The 18703-nt window shown below is 31.3% G+C and overlaps 1 protein-coding gene across 2 annotated transcripts in view; it reads right to left on the reverse strand.

The window, feature by feature from the left end:
• Nucleotides 1–18703, reverse strand: part of LOC147065735 (venom protease-like) — a 50488-nt gene that overhangs the window by 11442 nt on the left and 20343 nt on the right. The window contains exons 3-4 of one of the 2 annotated variants that reach the window (XM_085956749.1): nt 2453–2610; nt 612–759 (exon numbers count right to left, since the gene is read on the reverse strand). In XM_085956749.1, coding sequence (XP_085812875.1) covers nt 612–759; nt 2453–2610 — 306 coding nt within the window. Of the gene's footprint in view, nt 1–611; nt 760–2452; nt 2644–18703 lie in introns of both variants that reach the window. The other variant, XM_085956748.1, reaches the window with a different exon arrangement.

The following is an 18703-nucleotide window of genomic DNA, read 5'->3' on the forward strand; positions in this document are numbered from 1 at the left end:
CGCAGCGTTGAGCGTTTTGCGCAACTCAAACGTATTTATAACCGTGTGTGAAAATGTTCGTAGACAATGTCTTTTTTTGGCTATACATTTATACGGTTATACGTTGCGCAGAACGCTCAACGCTGCGCCGAACGCTGGCACTGAGGCCTCACACTAAGCCAAGACACATGGCAACGTAGGTTTTACTTGATTTCAAAATATAATATATAATTTTAATCAAGCTTGACTATTCCAATTAGATATATTTGCAATCAATTAAGACCCGCGATGACGCATCGCCGTATATGTTGCTGTGTGTCTTGGCCCTTAGACTTTCCATGTGATAAACTAGTAGTGAAAAATGTCCCAACTCTATGTATAAAGCGTTAACCAAATAGGTCTCAGTCGATCTTCAAAGACTATCAATACAATATATCCACGCAAAGCTCCACATTACAGTACACCATTACAGCGTCTCTGCTTATTTTGGGAAATGAATCATTGAACAGGACCTGGTACTTATCGACTAAATTTAATGATTGTCGATGTCTAATAGTGCACCTAACTTACCTAAAAAATGGATCCGCTTGATAAAACTCGTGTATTAATTTAATATGAATGGTTTTACTTGCCTAAAGCCGCAGGAGAGCCACCTACAACTTTCTTGGTGAAATTGCTGAAGTTCATTCCGCAGTTATCGTCAGGAGTCGGGAGCCTGTAATAGCCTTGAGGCTCTGGTGGCCTGTCAACACCTCTACCATTATCATCTGGGCAGCAAACCTGAAGCAAAACGTTATAATAAATTAAAGTCTTCAATTATTTGCGTTTAACTAACCACACAATGCCATCCAATGCATACGTCAAATAAAGCTAATAAATTGGTACCTTCAATAAATGCAAAAAAATGTGGTTTTACCCCGTATAATTATATGATTTATACGGAAATAATAATAGTTTGCTATAAAAAACACAATATTTCCTGTTTTCTCTCAAAAATTAAATACTAATATTGTAATCGTTGTGTTTTTTATTCTTGTCCTCAAGGACAACTAAAAATAACAATTATTATAACTAGCAAATGTACAAAATACTTATTATTAATTTTATTCTATATCGAAAAGAAACAAAATTTAAGAATGTTAGATTCTAATTATTGATAATATTGTAAAACCTCAATCATACTAAGATAAAGGTAGACCAAGTAGGACTTGAACCACACATTTCTAATCATTTCTTTCATTGATTAGAGCACGAAGAGTGAAAGATATGAAATTCGAGAGACTATAATTATTCAGTACCTATATTCTTTTTAGGATTTTTCTCGTGTAGATGTAATTTAATGTAGGTATTTAAAAAATACATAATAACCTGCAAACCACATAATTTATTATACATATACATACTCTATCTATATTTCGTTTATTTATTTAATTCGGAATATATCTTAATTCAATATACACTTCAATTTTTATATTAGTATGTATAGATAAAGTGAACATATTATTAAATTTATTCTGTTTTTTTTTAATTAATCCAAATGTCATTTATCAGCGCTTGAAATGTAATATTTTACGAACCGGAGCTCTCGATAATTTTCCGGATATATCAACACATGTATGCATATTTTATAAAAATAAGTAGGTATACTAGATTTTTTAATATAATATTACCAAGATAGCTCAGATGGTTAACTTAATTTTTCTCGGGAATTTCATGAACCGGTACTGCGCTCCGGTTCATTTCGAGGCCTGACAATATTGAAGTTAATGGCTACATTAAATCACACCCGGTCTTAAGCAGTTACCCAAGACTGAGGTAGACATGCGCTCAAGTGTGCTTTGGCTGAATTTATATGACTTTAAGTTAAGAGTATCCATGGGAAAGACGACCACGTAGAGGTAAAATAAAAAATGATATAATAACAATAACACATTTATGGCTGTATAAATGTGTATACAGTCGAACTTGGTTATTTCGAGAAAGATGGGACCGACTGAATTTGCTCGTTATAAGCATTACTCGTAATATTGTTATATAACATTTTTCGCGCGACGTTCTATTAAAGCGTAGAATATAAAAAATCTGAAAACCATCGTAAAAATCCCCGAAACAACGCTGGCAGATACCTACTGACTTCACAAAGCTTGGATTTTTTACATGCAATTTCAACCATATGCGTGGATACTTTTTCTATGTTGTCGGTGAAAACACGTAATCCGATTCCAGCGGCATCGGTCTATTTAACTGCTCGGTCGGATTTTATTGCCTAGGGTCGAAAATGCTGTTTTAAACAGTTTTACTCGGTATACCCGAGAAGTAGCTCGTTATAAAAGTGAATAAATGTATGGAGAAAATGATAAACTAAAAATTGAACGAATGTTTCCTCATTACATCTGAGATCTCGCTATTTCCGTGGTCGTAATAACCAAGTTCGACTGTAGTAAATAATTGATAATGTGGAAAAAATACTCACAATCGGATCTAATCCATCGTAACCGCATACTGAATCTCTGAGATAAGATATAGCGCTGGGATTCGACCGCAGGTTCCTTAGCAGGTCCAGGAGGGGCTCGCAGGATCTGATGTTGAGACAGGCGCCGCGACGTCCGTCCGGCGTCTCGCACCGGTCCTCTGTGTAACGGAAATGAAACTCTTGTGGGTAATCTGAAAATTCGGGCAAACGGTCAGCGGTAGGACTCGCCTGCCCAGAGTCACCCCCACCGCCTGCACCGTTCAACCAAACCGCCCAGACCGTCCAAATCGCAAAGCCACACACAAACGACGTTACTCTGTGGTAATACCGACCACCGAAGTGCCAAAAGAAGCAGCTCATCATGATAATTCGAGTTTGATCCAAAAAGTCGTATGAGATATTTTGGCGAAAATGAGTTATTTATGTAATAAGATTAATTCTTTCAAAAAGTTATGGTAAATATGCCGCAGATGCCCGCATGAGATTTTTAGAACTTTATTTTTAGACCAAACCAAACCTAACCTACGTCAACCTAATATAATCTTAGTTTGTGATAATGATGCAAAAAACGTATGAAAATTTCAAATTTTAAATTAACAATTATTATTGGATCGAAAAGCATCTGCGCTCGACAGAAAAAGGTATTTAATGTAATTGTCTACATGAAATAAACGGTTTTCGTTAAAAAAATATTAAAGAAATTTTTGATAGGGTAGTTAGTTTAAAATTTACTACGAAAATAGTAAAATTATTTTTTTATTGCTCTCTAGTAAAGTTGCAAATTTTCACCCTTTTGCTTAGAAATCTTTATATGATTTTCTCTGTCAGTTATAAGTTTGCAATCCTGCTTAATTGTTTGATGCCAAAATTCTTTAATTCTAGAATTTTGGGATAAGGTTTGAATGATTTTTAAAATAACTTAATTCCGTCAACTAAAGAAAAATATCTTTATTAAATGATCAGCTTTTCGATAGGAAAAATATTCACATTATGATAATATAAGGCCGTATAATGTCATATTGTGTATAATAATTTAGATTTTATCAATTATTAATTATTATAATATTATAATTAATTATTAATATTTCTTGGAAATAATAACTATTTTACTCTTCGTGTGAAATTTAGTAAGATGTTTTTTATCATAATATTATAAAGATTGTCGCCGTAAGACTATTCTATGATTTTACTGAAATAGTTTTGAATTAACCCTATTAATTATCTCTTAATCGGTATCTGTATGATAAAATTAAAAAAAACCTCTTAATTAGGCAATGAAGATAAAGAAAATGACTCGATTCATTCATGTTTATTTCCCTTTATCATATACCTATCATAGCATTCATAATATATTACTTTAGGACCTTTAGGTGAAAACTCCTTTTTGTCTCTTTCGCGGCATATCTAATATTATATAATATGCTTAAATATAACTGTCTTTCTTTTTAGAATGCAAACTTCAAACAGTTTATAGCTCAATTGCTTACATCTTTATTTAATTATTATTTTTTTATTTAAAACCAAATATACACGATAGATTCTTATTATTAAAAAATACGTCATTTTCAAAATATCAGAAAAACATGTATTCTATAAATTCTCAAAAGAGGGTTAACCAAATTTTACTCAATTCTCACATTTTTTATCATTTCATCGGTCATGATTTTTGCGAATAAAACCGAATATTTACGTCATCAGATGTCTTTCAAACGTCGTTTTTAAAAGTCAAACTACTTTTAATATTACATAAATATAGCCTAAGATCTTTAGATTACTTTTTGAATGTATATAATAGCTTATGATTCAACCATCCTGAAGATGGATTCATAGAGCATCTATTCTATAAACAAGACTAGGCCGCTATCGGCAGCTATCGAGGGTAGTTTTTTTCAGTTTTTATATCTAAGTATATTGTAACGATTACAATAAGTTAGTTGTAATTGTTACAATAAGTGCTATGTTTTAAGAGTACCTCTCTTGGCTGTGTTAAATTTTAAAGCGAGATAGACAGTTTTGACTGTTTAGACGGCTAACCTATTGTAATTATTACAATAAATGCTAATACTTCGATACAAAAAATGAAAAACTGCCCTCGATACCTACCAATAGCGGCCTATAGCAGTCTTGTGTATAGAATAGATGCGCAGATATCGTAAAATTAACAATAATAAAAAATAATGTTTCAAAACCATTACTATTATTGCATGACACATTAATATTTGCTGAATTATAAAAATACTAAACTTTGCAAGGAGATGTATTAACTTGTATTTTCATCAGAATAAATTATTATACATAATAATTATAGTTATATCATACGTACTTATAGTAATTCTACAACGATAATAATAATAAAAAAAATTCTAAATACCTACGGAATACTGATTTATTATGATAAAATCAATTACTATTCATACGATTTTTCTTGGTAAACAATTTGTATTTAATTCTACCAGCGTATATTGCCTGTTTCCCTGGTAGGTACGAAACGTATACAATTTAAACAATGATCACGTTTTATTGGTATAATTAAAATATGTAATTGCTTATTTACGATTGTCGAGTATCTTTAAATGGTTCGCTAATCTACTGGTTGAATTATGTATTCATTTATTTTATAAGAGAACACCATACATAAATCAACAAAGAGCATTAAAACACATTTATAATACGAGGGTGGGTCAATAAGTCCTTAGAAAAGCCGACAGGTGGCGCGACTAGTACTGTAAGCGGTTTGTTTTCGTGCAGCGGCACTACCGATTCAGTATGCTGCGAAGTTTCAATCAGATTGGTCGGGTTGTTGTGTGTTTCTCGTACATTTAAAAAAAAAATTGCTTGTGGAAAATGGAAAAATGGAAATTGGAGAAAATTGAGTTTAGAGCTGTTATTAAACATTTTAATATAAAAGGGTTAAAAGCAAAGGAAATAAAAAATGAGTTGGATTTAGTTCACGGCATATCTGCTCCTTCACTTGCAACTATTTATAACTGGTTAAATGAATTTAAACGTGGTCGTTCATCAACAAAGGATGAACCACGCTCAGGACGTCCTGTAGAGGTGACTACACCAGAAATGATCAATAAAATCCACGATATGGTGTTAAGTGACCGAAGATTAAAGTTGAGTGAGATAATTGAGGTTACAGGGATCTCAAAAGGTAGCGTCATTTCTATTTTACATGACAAATTGGGCATGAAAAAAATTTCTGCAAGATGGGTGCCGCGTTTGCTCACAGTCGACAATAAACGCAATAGGGTGGTGGCCTCTAAAGCCCTGTTGTCGCTCATGCAACGCAATCCGGATGAATTTTTTCGTCGCTTTGTGACTGTAGATGAAACATGGATACACCACTATACTCCCGAGACGAAAGAACAGTCAAAGCAGTGGATTTCGAAAGGCGAACCATGTCCAAAGAAGGCGAAAGCCGTAAAATCAGCTGGTAAGGTTATGGCTACTGTATTTTGGGATGCACGTGGAATTATTTTCGTTGACTATTTGGAAAAAGGAAAAACAATAACAGGGGATTATTATGCATCTTTATTGGACCAGCTAAAAAACAAAATTGAAGAAAAACGGCCTCATTTAAACAGGAAAAAAATCCTCTTTCATCAGGACAATGCCCGTGTTCACACATGTTTACGATCAATGGCTAAAATTGAAGAATTGAAGTTCGAATTGGTCGACCACCCACCGTATTCGCCAGATTTAGCCGCCAGTGACTTTTTCCTTCTCCCAAACTTAAAAAAATGGCTAAGTGGACAACGTTTTTTTTCAAATGAAGAAGTCATCGATCGGACAAATGCTTATTTTGAGGACCTTCCGAAAACTTATTTTTCTGACGGTTTAAAAAAAATTGAGAAACGTCTAACCAAGTGTATTGAGCTCCAAGGAGATTATGTTGAGAAATAAAAAAAAAATACAAAAATAAAAACTGTTTTAATGCTTTTTTCTAAGGAATTATTGACCCACCCTCGTAAATGATCAATAATATAAAATTACTAATAGAGACAAATTTGACGTGATAGAATCCCATATATTATTCATATAATATACGCACAGGCAAGCCGATTATTCATACTGTTTTAATAATAGTATTAAAATCGAAATAACAATTGACAGAAAAAACAAAATTTAATATTAAAATACTAGCATTTTATTTTAAACTTAATATAGCCCGTAAATTCTTCCGCGTCAAATACAGAAATAAAAAATAGACGTACCTACATAATATATTAGATATGCAAAATGAAGAATTCGATTTATTTTTTCAAATCAATTATAAATATACAAAGGAATGTTCTAGGCACGCTCCCCTCTGATATTTGACCTCGCCGATATCTGACCACTTTGTAATAAAAGCATAATTTGTCTCCAAAACCTATCATCAATATTGGTCCAGTAATTAGTAAAACGACCACGATGGCCGAGCGGCTTAAGTATCGGCCTATAACGTCGTAGGTTCTAGGTTCAAATCCTGGGTCTAACAAGTACACAAATTGTTTTTCAATTTGTGCATGAGTCTGAACCTAATAGGTTGGGCAAGTGACTAACATCCATTTCTCGTAAAAAGAAATCTATTAATTCAAACTTCCACTTTGTAGAGGGCCATATGAACTTATTAGATCGGACATGGTAAAAAAAATTGTTAACTATGAAGCAGACAGATAAATAGACAAATATGACAAAACTTTATTTCTGTGCTTAAGTATCATGGAATCATGAAAATAGTCAATTTGCTGATCCAAGGCAAATGTTTTCAAATCATGGACAAATCCTTGTATTTTATTAATAGTAATAAATAATCGAATAATTTAAATTTTCACCGAACATTAAAAATGTATATATTATATCTTTAATAATACTATGTTAAAAATTGTCCGATATTTTCTTTCAAATTAACTTATTGAATATTGAACATCGTTTATTATTAAATATTTTATTTAATAGAAATACAACTAACTCTATCTAATTACAAAAAGCACTTTTAATAAATTAATGCATTTATAGCAAAGTGACAGTTATTATCATCAGTCACTTAACAGTATAATACTGGAAAATTATCATTATTTTTCCAAGCAATAACAACCGTTATTAATGGTCATTTATTTCTTTACATTAACCACAATGAAAACCCATCGGATCATTTGTCAGTAAGAAAATGTTTATTACTTAATGAAAATAACACGTATTTACGAAAACATCTTTGTTACTAACATTCAATTTAATACTGACTAGTTTCCATAAAAGATCTTGGATATGCATTTAATATAAATTTAAAACATATTTAATGGCTAACTAACTCTATGCCTGCATCGTTGAAATAAATTGATTTTGCGTATAATTTTCTTCAGTGCAAATCACAGTGAAAAGTTTGATAAAGTAACTTTTCACAAAAGCTATTTAGTGTACGATTGACAAAGCCTCTGCTCACGTATATGAAAATATAGATGCTTTAATTTTTACATGAATATGAAAATGAAATAGTTTTATGTAAGTAGTATTATTTGGTATCTTAAGTCAAGCTTATTTTCATATAGTTTCATACATTTCTATTATATATGTCAGAGGTTATGTAACAGGGGTAAATCACCACAATGAGCTCAGAAAAATTTCTTATAAAAGTATCCATAATTAAAATACAAAATTATCATTTAGAATCGCATTGTATGTATCATGTATGTATGCTATTCTTATTTTAATTTAGTCTTTTATTAAAACTTGACATCAAGTAAAGTTTTTATAAATTTTAAGATCAATTAGCTTATTTTGCTTTACTTTGAAGTTTAAGGGGGGGGGTAAACATCAAATACAAGAATTTTGGGCAATGCCCAAAAAAGTTCCCTGATACTGCTACTTATCGTCTCTATATAGTCAAACGACCTAAAGCGTACCTAATCATTTATGTATATTCATTTTTTTGTACAATTACTTTCGTGATTAGTCCTACTATTTCTTCCGCGAGTTTTGACAAGTGCCAAAATTACATTATAATAAAAGTATATGATTTAATTTTAATGTCTGTATATTTGTTAATAGAGTACGGTTTTTTGTTTGCTAAATGTATTTAAAATGCACATCATTCAGTCTTCATAATGTGATTGATGGACTGGTGAGCTTTTTACTAAGCTTTTTTCGTGCAAAATTTCAAATAGTGCGTCAATACGAAAACCAAACTAGTGCAATCACAAATAACACAGTGTAGAAACACATAAAAACAAACCTGAATCAAAAAACTGTACAGCCTCTTTATTAACCGGTCTCAACCTATTAGCCTTGTTCTTATTCTTGGAAGGAGGCCGTCTAGTTGTGCTTTTAATTCGACTATCCCTAGTATCTTCTTCACTATCCAAACCTGCCATACTCGACAAAAACGACGAAGTATTCGTTATCAGATCAGAAAACGTATTCTTCGGCACTCCCATAGCTCTGGCGAGACTCTCCACATCAACACTGAAGTCGTTTCCTTGGGATAGATAGCCGGTACCTCCGTAACTATGGCCATGGCCGTGACCATGACCGTGGTGGTAATTTTGACACCTCATCGGGCATATATCGTCACATATATTTTTCTTATACGCTATCACAATTATGTATTGCATTGTCTTTAATAACAGGCATAACTTCTCAACTGTCATTTTTAATAATTGATTACAATAATTGTTATTGATTCAAATAAATTATCTCTCCCGTAAGAAAAAACCAGCACAAATCATCAAATGTTAATAAATACGTACAATCGTAACATTAAAATTACTTATTATACGTTATTATGTTATTATCTAAACATATTTAATATTTTTTTTGAATACCTAACAACATCGCAGTTTTTATTTTTACTTTCTACACTATTTTATTAATATAATTAAAACATTTTAACTTTTCCCAGATATTCTATATTTCAAAACCATTCTATTTCAAACGATTAACGTGCGAAGTAAATAAGTATCACAACGATGGCTATTAACGTTCACAAGAACTGTCACTTCACTTCATCACGAAATATCTGATTGAGCCTTCCATATGCAAGAATTGAGCCTTTTATACAAATATATAAATATCAATTTAATTGCTAGGATAAGATTTGGGTTAGATAGCTTAATTGTGGTTTATTTGGTAAGTAGAGCAAAGCCGGTCCCATTAGTTGAATGACACAAATTGATTTTTATCTCTTGTTATTTGGGTGGATGCATTAATTGTTATTATATAAGTGTTGTCAAATAATTATTTAAACAAAAAATCATGGTTAAAACGTAGTGGTCGCTGATCTATTGTAAGCATTTTAATGTGACAAACTCTAATTGGTCTATTTTAGTTTAATATCATTTAGTTTCAAATTTTATACACATAAAAGAAACCGTAATTCATTAAAATTGTTGTTCATAAATAGAACAAAATATAACTTTTTATCAGAATTTTGAGAATTTATAAGTTTAATGAGAATTGATTTAAAGTAAATCTATCAATTTTTAATGTTAAGGGGGATCCTTATACTAGCAGAGGCACCTAACGGAAAAATACTAGGCTTGCAATTTGAGACATTTTTTTGATAATTTACAATTTCAACTCTATTAATTAATAAATATTTATATCTGAAAACATTAAAAAGATTTTTTTTAAGTCAAAGATAAACTTATAATTGTAAAAAATGTGAATTTGTTACATATTTATGTCACGAGTTACGTTATTATTACATTATATTTTATGGTCATATTTATTACTAACATTTAGTTTATTAAGTTTCCAATTTTTTACCATGTGGATTTTATATTTATTTTAAGAAACATCGATTTTTATAATAATATAAATGTATATAACTTGAAATCCTTTTTATGTATATGAGTCGCCTAGAATCATAACTCACATTTTGCATTTTTGTAAGTTTTGAGTTAAATACACCAAGAGATTCTAAGGGCATAAATATATATAAAGAAAAATAGTTAGGTATCAAAAGTCACTGTAAACCGTGTGAAAATCGTTGATGAAGTTGACTGTTCACAACTCACATTTTTCTATGAATTCTGTGAGTTCTGTCAGGGAGCTCTATTCCTCATAGTGTGCTATGTGTATACAGCCTTAGGAGTATTATATAATACATTTTATATATAAATAATGTAAATCGACTCACTCACTCATTAATACTCAAGGGAGTTTAATACTTTTCTTCTAATTACAAAAAACAGTGCTTTGGTGGTTTTTTGCTATTATCTCAAAACTCGATTTTTTAAATATGTGAGATGACTCTAGGCAACTCATATGAAATCTTATTTAGGTATGGTCCCAATATTTAGGCTCGATTTGATGTGAATTACAAGTGATAAACCCTTTTTATAAAAATGGACATTTTTAACCTATTTTCCTAAATTTTCAGATCTATAATTTTCCTTTTCCTTTCGTACACAAATTTTAGATATTATTGTCAGATAAGCAATAGACGATTTGATAGATTCCAAATACATAATATTGCTAATTTATTAAATTTGGGTTATATTCGAGTTGCAATTATATATTATGCATTATTATAAAACCAGGTCAACTTTTCTGCAAGATTTATCAGCTTAACCATCTGAAACATCTGATGTGAAATAATATAATGTAGTATAATACCCATTGCTTATTAATAAATTATTGAACGATGGCATTGTAGATTTCGCATCAATAACAACGTAAATTTATGACTTGTGGTCAGATTCACTAATTTATTACATGAATAAACGTTGCCGTGCTAGGTGCTTCGTCAGTTACAAGGAAAAATACATTATCACCTTTGTTACATCAACGTAAGTACATACATACAGCATAATATTACTATTTTTGTACATCATATGAATATATAATATGTTACGCCGAATGTGCAAAATTTACTATTACATGAAATGGGCAAAATTTTGCCTAAATCATGAAAAATGCAAGCCCGTTGCCTTATTCATGAATTAGACAAAATATCTGCCGAGTGCATGAATTCGGCAGTAATTTTTCTGCCTAGTTCATGCATTGGGCAAATTAGATAGTAACGCTATGGCGGTGCTTTTTGCAACTAAACCAAATGTGTCAAGTGCTCATGCATTGGTCAAAATAGATGGTCGCGCTCCGGTGGTGTTTTTTTGCAACTAATCAAACTAACCAAATGTGTCTAATGTCATTGATTATAATATACAAAATATATTATAAAAACTATATTATGATATATTCATATCTATTTACTATGCCCAAAAAAATTTAGAACTATAATAATTATGATAACGGAAGAATTTTATTAGAAGGTATTTTCGCGATTTGATTCGTGCTTGGGTATCAATCGTGCAATGGTCGATTGTATGTTTGTATAGTTTGTTGACACTTGTTAGCTAACCTCAAAATGAACATTCAGTTGAATTCAGAATTAAAAAACTTAACCTAACCTAACCTAATAATAATAATATTATATTTTGTCCGTGCAGTGTTTACGGCTGTGCATATATGACGGGTGGTGGTGGGAACTTTAACGTATGTTCTATTAGTAGCAATAATAATATATTCATTCACTTTTTCAAGTAAATCGGTAACGTTTTTAGTCATCTTTACACAATTTAAGAATTAATACTCCCGTCGCCATCACGAAACAAATTGACGTATTCACACCTCGACGTTCGCTCCCTGAATGCCAGCGAGTCCAAAATTTCGTCGCGCCTATAGTTGAAAATTATTTTCCGTTTCACTGATGTATCGTCTTAATTGAAAAAAATATGCGAATGTAATCCAGCTGCAGGATTTGAACCCATGACCAATTCTTCAACATGTAGGTACCTACTACTTAAAACTTAATTTTATTTGCAATACTTATTTAAGAATGTAGCATTCATTTTTTTAACATAAATAAATTAGAACTAAGTTTATATTGTAAAATATTTGTACCAAGTGGGACTCGATCCTGCATTTATAGGATTCTGGGCAATATGTAACTTTGTGCTAAATTTCGATAATGGTGGCGACATATCTTTGGGGAATTTGATTCCTAGATGGCGTCAGGATCTCTCCAAATTGTATGTTTATTAACGCATGCTATAATTCTTTAATCTTCTGTACAATTCATTGAATAAAAAATAGTTAACTTTAATACTATTATAAAATATAAGTAATATGTACCTAAGTACGTTCAAATTATAAATTTTGGGAAATCCTGACGCCATCTAGATATCAAGGCACAAATGTATTGTTAATAATATCTTGATTCAAAATCACAAAAGATTATCGCCAATATTATCGGTATATAATACAACACCTCGGACGCATAGCTGTTAGTGAATTTCAGCATTATTAATATTATGCAGACTGCTTAATAATTATTAGTTAAGCACATTGATTGAAATCTGATTGACGGAGGTTCGAATCCCGTCGGTTCAAATGCTTTTCAAGTATATTTTTTCTATGTTTCCCTCGTAGTCCAATGCGTAAGACACTGGTTTTTCAATCGGAGACTCCGAGTTCAATATCGGTGAGGTCACACTATTTATGAGATTTCATCAAAGCCTGTGTGTTTGTGATTGTTTCACTTATTTTACTAATTTAATTACACTACTGTTTCACCGCACTCCTTTCATTTGGCCTCTTTGCTTGTTGTAGTGTTAAAAAAGAAATAATTATTATTTGTATTACATTAAAACATAAACTTTTTGCACTAACATGACAAATAATATTATATTGTGTAATGTGTTCGAGGCGGATTCATAAAATTGATCTAAATGTGAGATGAATAAAATTCTCATTAATGTTTCCAAGAAGTGCGAAGCAGGCGATTTCATAATGCAACTTAACTCTACCAAGTACCTACATAACTAGTTGTTGTTGCATCAACTTTACATCCAATGCATGACCTTGGTTCGATGCGTTTTAATGCATGCATACCAAAGAATGCGATCTGGCGCCTTTCGTTTTTTTTTGCGTTAAGTTGTCTTCCGAAAAAAAATGATTTTATAACTAACGGTAATGAATGAAAAATTTGCGACAAAAAATGCTCTGAGCCTCCTTTGTTTTTTTACAATAATTGTATAATACTAATTAGGAAAAAAATGCACTCATAATAAAGGTATACGATAGCAGTAATGACATTAAATAAACCTTCTCTATATAGTAATAAACATCCCGTTTGACTAATACTTAACTACTAATTCTATAAGTCTGATTAGTGATTAGCATGGACAAGCAAAAATATCTCATATAACAATAGATTTACTAACGTTTACATCACACTCTTGTCGTAAATGTGGTCGAATAATGAACTTTACTGACATTGGAATAAGCCTCATTATCACAAATCTGCGTTTATGAATTTACAGCACTATTCTACTATGTACATGAAGAATAAACTTTAACGTTAACCACATTGACGTATGAGTGATTATTCCAAATTAACATGCATGCGGGTCTATTCTATACACAAGGTGGCTATCGACATTAGTTTATCATATATATGTATTGAGCGGTTAATTGTAAACATAAGTTAACCGTCTAAAAACTGTCAAAAATGCTATGTTTTAACAGCCCCACTTTTGGCTGTGTTAACTTTTAGACAGTTTTGACAGTTTTGACAGTTTAGACGGATAACTTTTTGTAACAATTATCCGCGCAATACATACCTAAATATTATGATAAAGTGATAATATTTATCACTTTAGCTGTCGATAGCTGCTTTGCGTATAGAATAGCCACGATTCTGTCTTTAATAATATATGAGAACGTTTATCCGTATAATTAAATGTATTTAAAAAAAAATATCTGGAAAATGCGATAGGTACATTATAATATTAGACCCCCTTTGTTCAAGTAGTGTAGATCTAACCTACTACAGGGACTATGTTTAAGCAAATTTCTTCGAGTATTTATATATTCCATATCCATTAGAAACAGCTTAGATTGGCGTAGTCTCATCATAGGTTTTTTATCTGTCCTATATCACATACACACTGCATGAAAATTTGATGTATGTTTTCTTACGTAATATTATGTTGTGAATTTTTTAAATGTCAACGATATGCTACAATAATTTAGTGTAAATATATGATGTAATAAAGTTTAGTAATAAGCTTAATTGATCAGGACAAAAAGCTCGAAGAATAGACAACCACTTGATGTAGTCGTCTGATGATACCCTAAAGATGTAAAACATTCCAAAGGTAAACCTTAAGACATTTTAGTCCTAGAACTTGTTCATTTTTTCAGAAATACGTGGCAAAGCAACTCACATCCGAAAATAAAGACGCTCAGCCAGCAGTGGATTGTTCCAGGCTAGTGATCAAAAATATTAATACACCCGTTCTATTTTTCTCGTAGACATTTATATATTCAACATAATATATTATAATCATGAGGCATGCATATTAATTATTACAATATATGCTATGCCCACGATGGCCTAGCAGTTACGCGTCACGCATATAATGTCGCGAGTCCCGGGTTCGAATCGTGGTTCTGGCAAATTTTATTTTTCAATGTGTGTTTGGACCTAATAGTTTGACCAAGTGGCTAACATTAATTTCTCGTAAAAAACCAAAATCTGTTCTGTGGAGGTCTATAAAAGATCTTCTGAGGATCGAACGTGATTAAAAAATAAAATTGTCAACTGAGATTGATCTATTATAGAATGACAGAATGTATTATTGCTCATTTTATATAAATAATGCACAATGAAAATGATAAATAAGTATTATAATTCTATTAAACAACGTATGTGACAACAACTGACAACCCTACTTATTAAAACCTTCAGATACTTGCCCACTTACAAAACTTGATTTTACTTGCTATAAGTGCATAAGCCATTATGATATTATGTAATGAGAAGAGAAATCTTTTTCATTTTCGAGACGTCATAATATGAACAGACCTTTTTAAACGTTACAAGGTCGTCTATAAAATTCCTACCATTGTGGAATTAATATTCCATAATAATTGGAGTTATTTTTCAACGCTGAATTCGAATTGTTGGTCATTATCAATGTACTGTATTTTATTACAAAAAAATATGCACGAAATATCAAACCAGTCCGTTGAATCATAATTACCCAATAAAGCAATCATTATGTATCGGGCTCTGATTATCAATGATGTTTTATGGGAGTTTTACTTAATTTCTTTAAATAATTATATAATTCAATTCTAGCGTCGAAGCACTGCATTTTCCATTATATATCATAAAATAATATAATATAATAATATGGCGTTGTTAAATAAAAACAACTAACTCTCATCGTAAAAACACACGTCCTGGCTACAATTTCACGATTAAAGAATATCCAGATTTTTTTTCGCAGCCTTTGCAATTAAAATATTATTAATGAATTACTTTTTTTATTCAACGAATACTTCACAATATTTAGAATGTAATATTGTTGATAATGTCCCTTTAAGGAGGACGAAACCGGTCCAAAATTTAAGTAAAAAAGTGGAATAAGTACTATAAAATTGTGTTTTATTTAATTAACCAAATAATTAATCAAATAATACAAAGCAGTTCCACCATGAATTGACAGTTAACTATAAAAGAAATGTAATATTCTAATTATATTCTCTTTTTATTATCTTAAATCTTGTGAATTATCTGTTGAATAAAAAAGTAATTAATTAAAAATTATCAGCAAGTTCAAGGAAGCTAGAACACTAAAATATCTTGGAGTGATCCGTGACGTCGGTTAGTAATTAAAGTAATACCTACTTTGATTTAAAATACAAACGCCGATAGCCAATAGTAGCACAATTTAGAAAACGCTTCAGAAAGTACTATAAGGGCCATTAGTTAAAATCTGTCGTAATTAAGTATGGTACCTTTAGCATAGTGGTATATGTGCATGGGCGCAAAACCCTAGAGATGCAGGTTCGATTCTTGCGGGGGAGTCTTAACTTTTTTCAAAAAGATTTTTTATATTGGTTATAATATATTTTCCCAGAAGTGTTTTCAAAATATCGTTAACTAAATTTAATATAAATACTTATTTGGATGATTAAATTCAACGAAAAGATGACATAATCTTCGATCTGCTGCAATGCCTGAAAACTTATTATTATCTTCGATCAATGTGTTGGTACTCCCCGTGATGACATTGTGAATCAGAGGCATTGACTCTGACGGTTGGCATATTCCACAAATTGTTAAGTAGCACAGCGGGCGATGAAATAAATAATTGATAAAAAATATATTGACGGTTAAAATCATCAAATAGAGAAATCTCTCGATCTTATCGCCAGACTTAAATTAATGACAATGAATATACCACGTCAGTAAAAGGGATGATGAGGAAACCGGTGAGGAAAAATAATGATCTCGAAAGGGTCATCCAATATTGAAATTCTCTCGAGGATAACCGGGCGAAATCAGAAGACACATTACCCCGCGTAATTTTAATATTTTATGAGATATTTCCATAATTAAAACAATATATACGTATATAAAGCAATATATATATAGTACGCATTCCACTTGGTTTTAATAATAGCCATGACCGATTTTATTAGCTTCAGGGAGACATCGTCAACTAGTACAACATAATTATAATGTATTCATACTAGCAAATTTTAACGGCAAAATTATTTAAAAATTCGGTACTGTTCGGTTATCAGGAATACAGTGGAAAACACATTTTGAAAATACCCGATAAACTGGATTATTTGTTAGGTTAACCTAACCAAACCTAACCTAACCTAACCTAACCCAACCTAACCTAGCCTAAACTAACCCAAACTAACAAATAATCCAGTATATCGAGTATTTTCAAAATGTGTTTTCCGCTGTATTCCTGATAACCAAACAGTACCAAAAATTCTTTTTTCAAAAATAAATCAACTAAATTGACACGTATTTTTTACTAAGAATCAACAATTGAGGGGTATAGAAGCAAAGTCAGCTTTCTACCAAAACAGTGTTTTGGAGAAAAGGCTAAAAAACTAATTGAATGCAGAAAAGTTTAATGCAGACCTTTTTGTTTTTTTTTTTCAATGTAGAATTAAGGTTGAAAATATAATCTGTATAATAAAAATCAGTAATTTCGCTACACTTATTAAGATATTTTAATTGTAAAAGTCAATATTGCTACATTTACTTCCAAATATATAAGATTGCTGTGTTTGCGTCTAACTATTTGAAAGTTTGCTGTGTTTGCTCCCAAATTGTACCAAGCGACCATTTTGTCACGTGACTTTTTTGTACGGGAATAATATTGAATATAGATGAATGCAGCCTTTGCTTCTAATGTGAATGTTTAAAGTGATTTTTGTATGAATTTTTTGCGCCTCAGATATTGTTTTACCATGTGCATAATGAGCAGCTCTATATTTCTGCATTCATAGGTTATTTTGCCAATTTTTCCAAGATTGCTGTTTTGCTTCTATACTCCTCAATTAATACTATAAAATAAATAGTATACACCTATTTCTATCAGTTGGGATTCGCAGTCTGAGAAAAAAATCGAAGAATATAACGATTTAACTTTTCCGATGTCAACGTATTTTATCTGAGTGATTTTGAATGGTTTTAATTAAGCGAAAGATGTGAATCATTCCTTTTACCTAATTGTGTGTTTAGGCAATAAAACATGGCTTTTAACTCTAGCAATCAAACACAACAGTCGAATCGTTTGTATTGCCGTTGTGGACTGTTGGTAAATTACATTAGCAAAATCTTCATCAAATATTGACAGATGTTTTAGCGACCAACACTGGACAGTTTTTCTGAGCTACGTTTCTACGATAATGTATTAATTTTACCACACAACCGGACTATAAAACTATAAGTACGTATATATATTGCAATTCAAATTACTTTTACTGAGAAACTGTAATATTAAAAAGACAATTATTATTCGTTTTGCTCATTTCTATAAGTAGGTACAGGCATAAAGAAGTACGGCCTTATGGTGGAGAGAGTCCAAAAGAAATTTTTAAGACTCCTTTACTTTCGGCTGTATAGATATTATCCGTGGCTCTATCCGACTGATTTTCTCTTAGGGATGCTTACATACTGTAGCTTAAAATTTAGAAGGGATCTTTATTTAGCTACATATTTTTTCAGACTTATACGCGGCGTAAATGTGAACTCTGCCATTCTTGGTGGTGTTGGCTTGTGTGTCTCTGATAATTACCTTAGGAATCGAGGGCATCCGTTGTTTGTTCTCCCACGGTGCAGAACTAACCTGTCATTAGTAATGCCAATTGGGAGGGCAGTAACCATGTTTAATGAAATCGCTTCGGATATTGATATATTCCACTTACGTGAGGGTGAATTTA

The sequence above is a fragment of the Rhyacophila brunnea genome, unplaced genomic scaffold (genome assembly GCF_057557595.1).
Source record: "Rhyacophila brunnea isolate RB1 unplaced genomic scaffold, BYU_Rbru_1.0 scaffold_6, whole genome shotgun sequence".
NCBI lineage: Eukaryota > Metazoa > Arthropoda > Insecta > Trichoptera > Rhyacophilidae > Rhyacophila > Rhyacophila brunnea.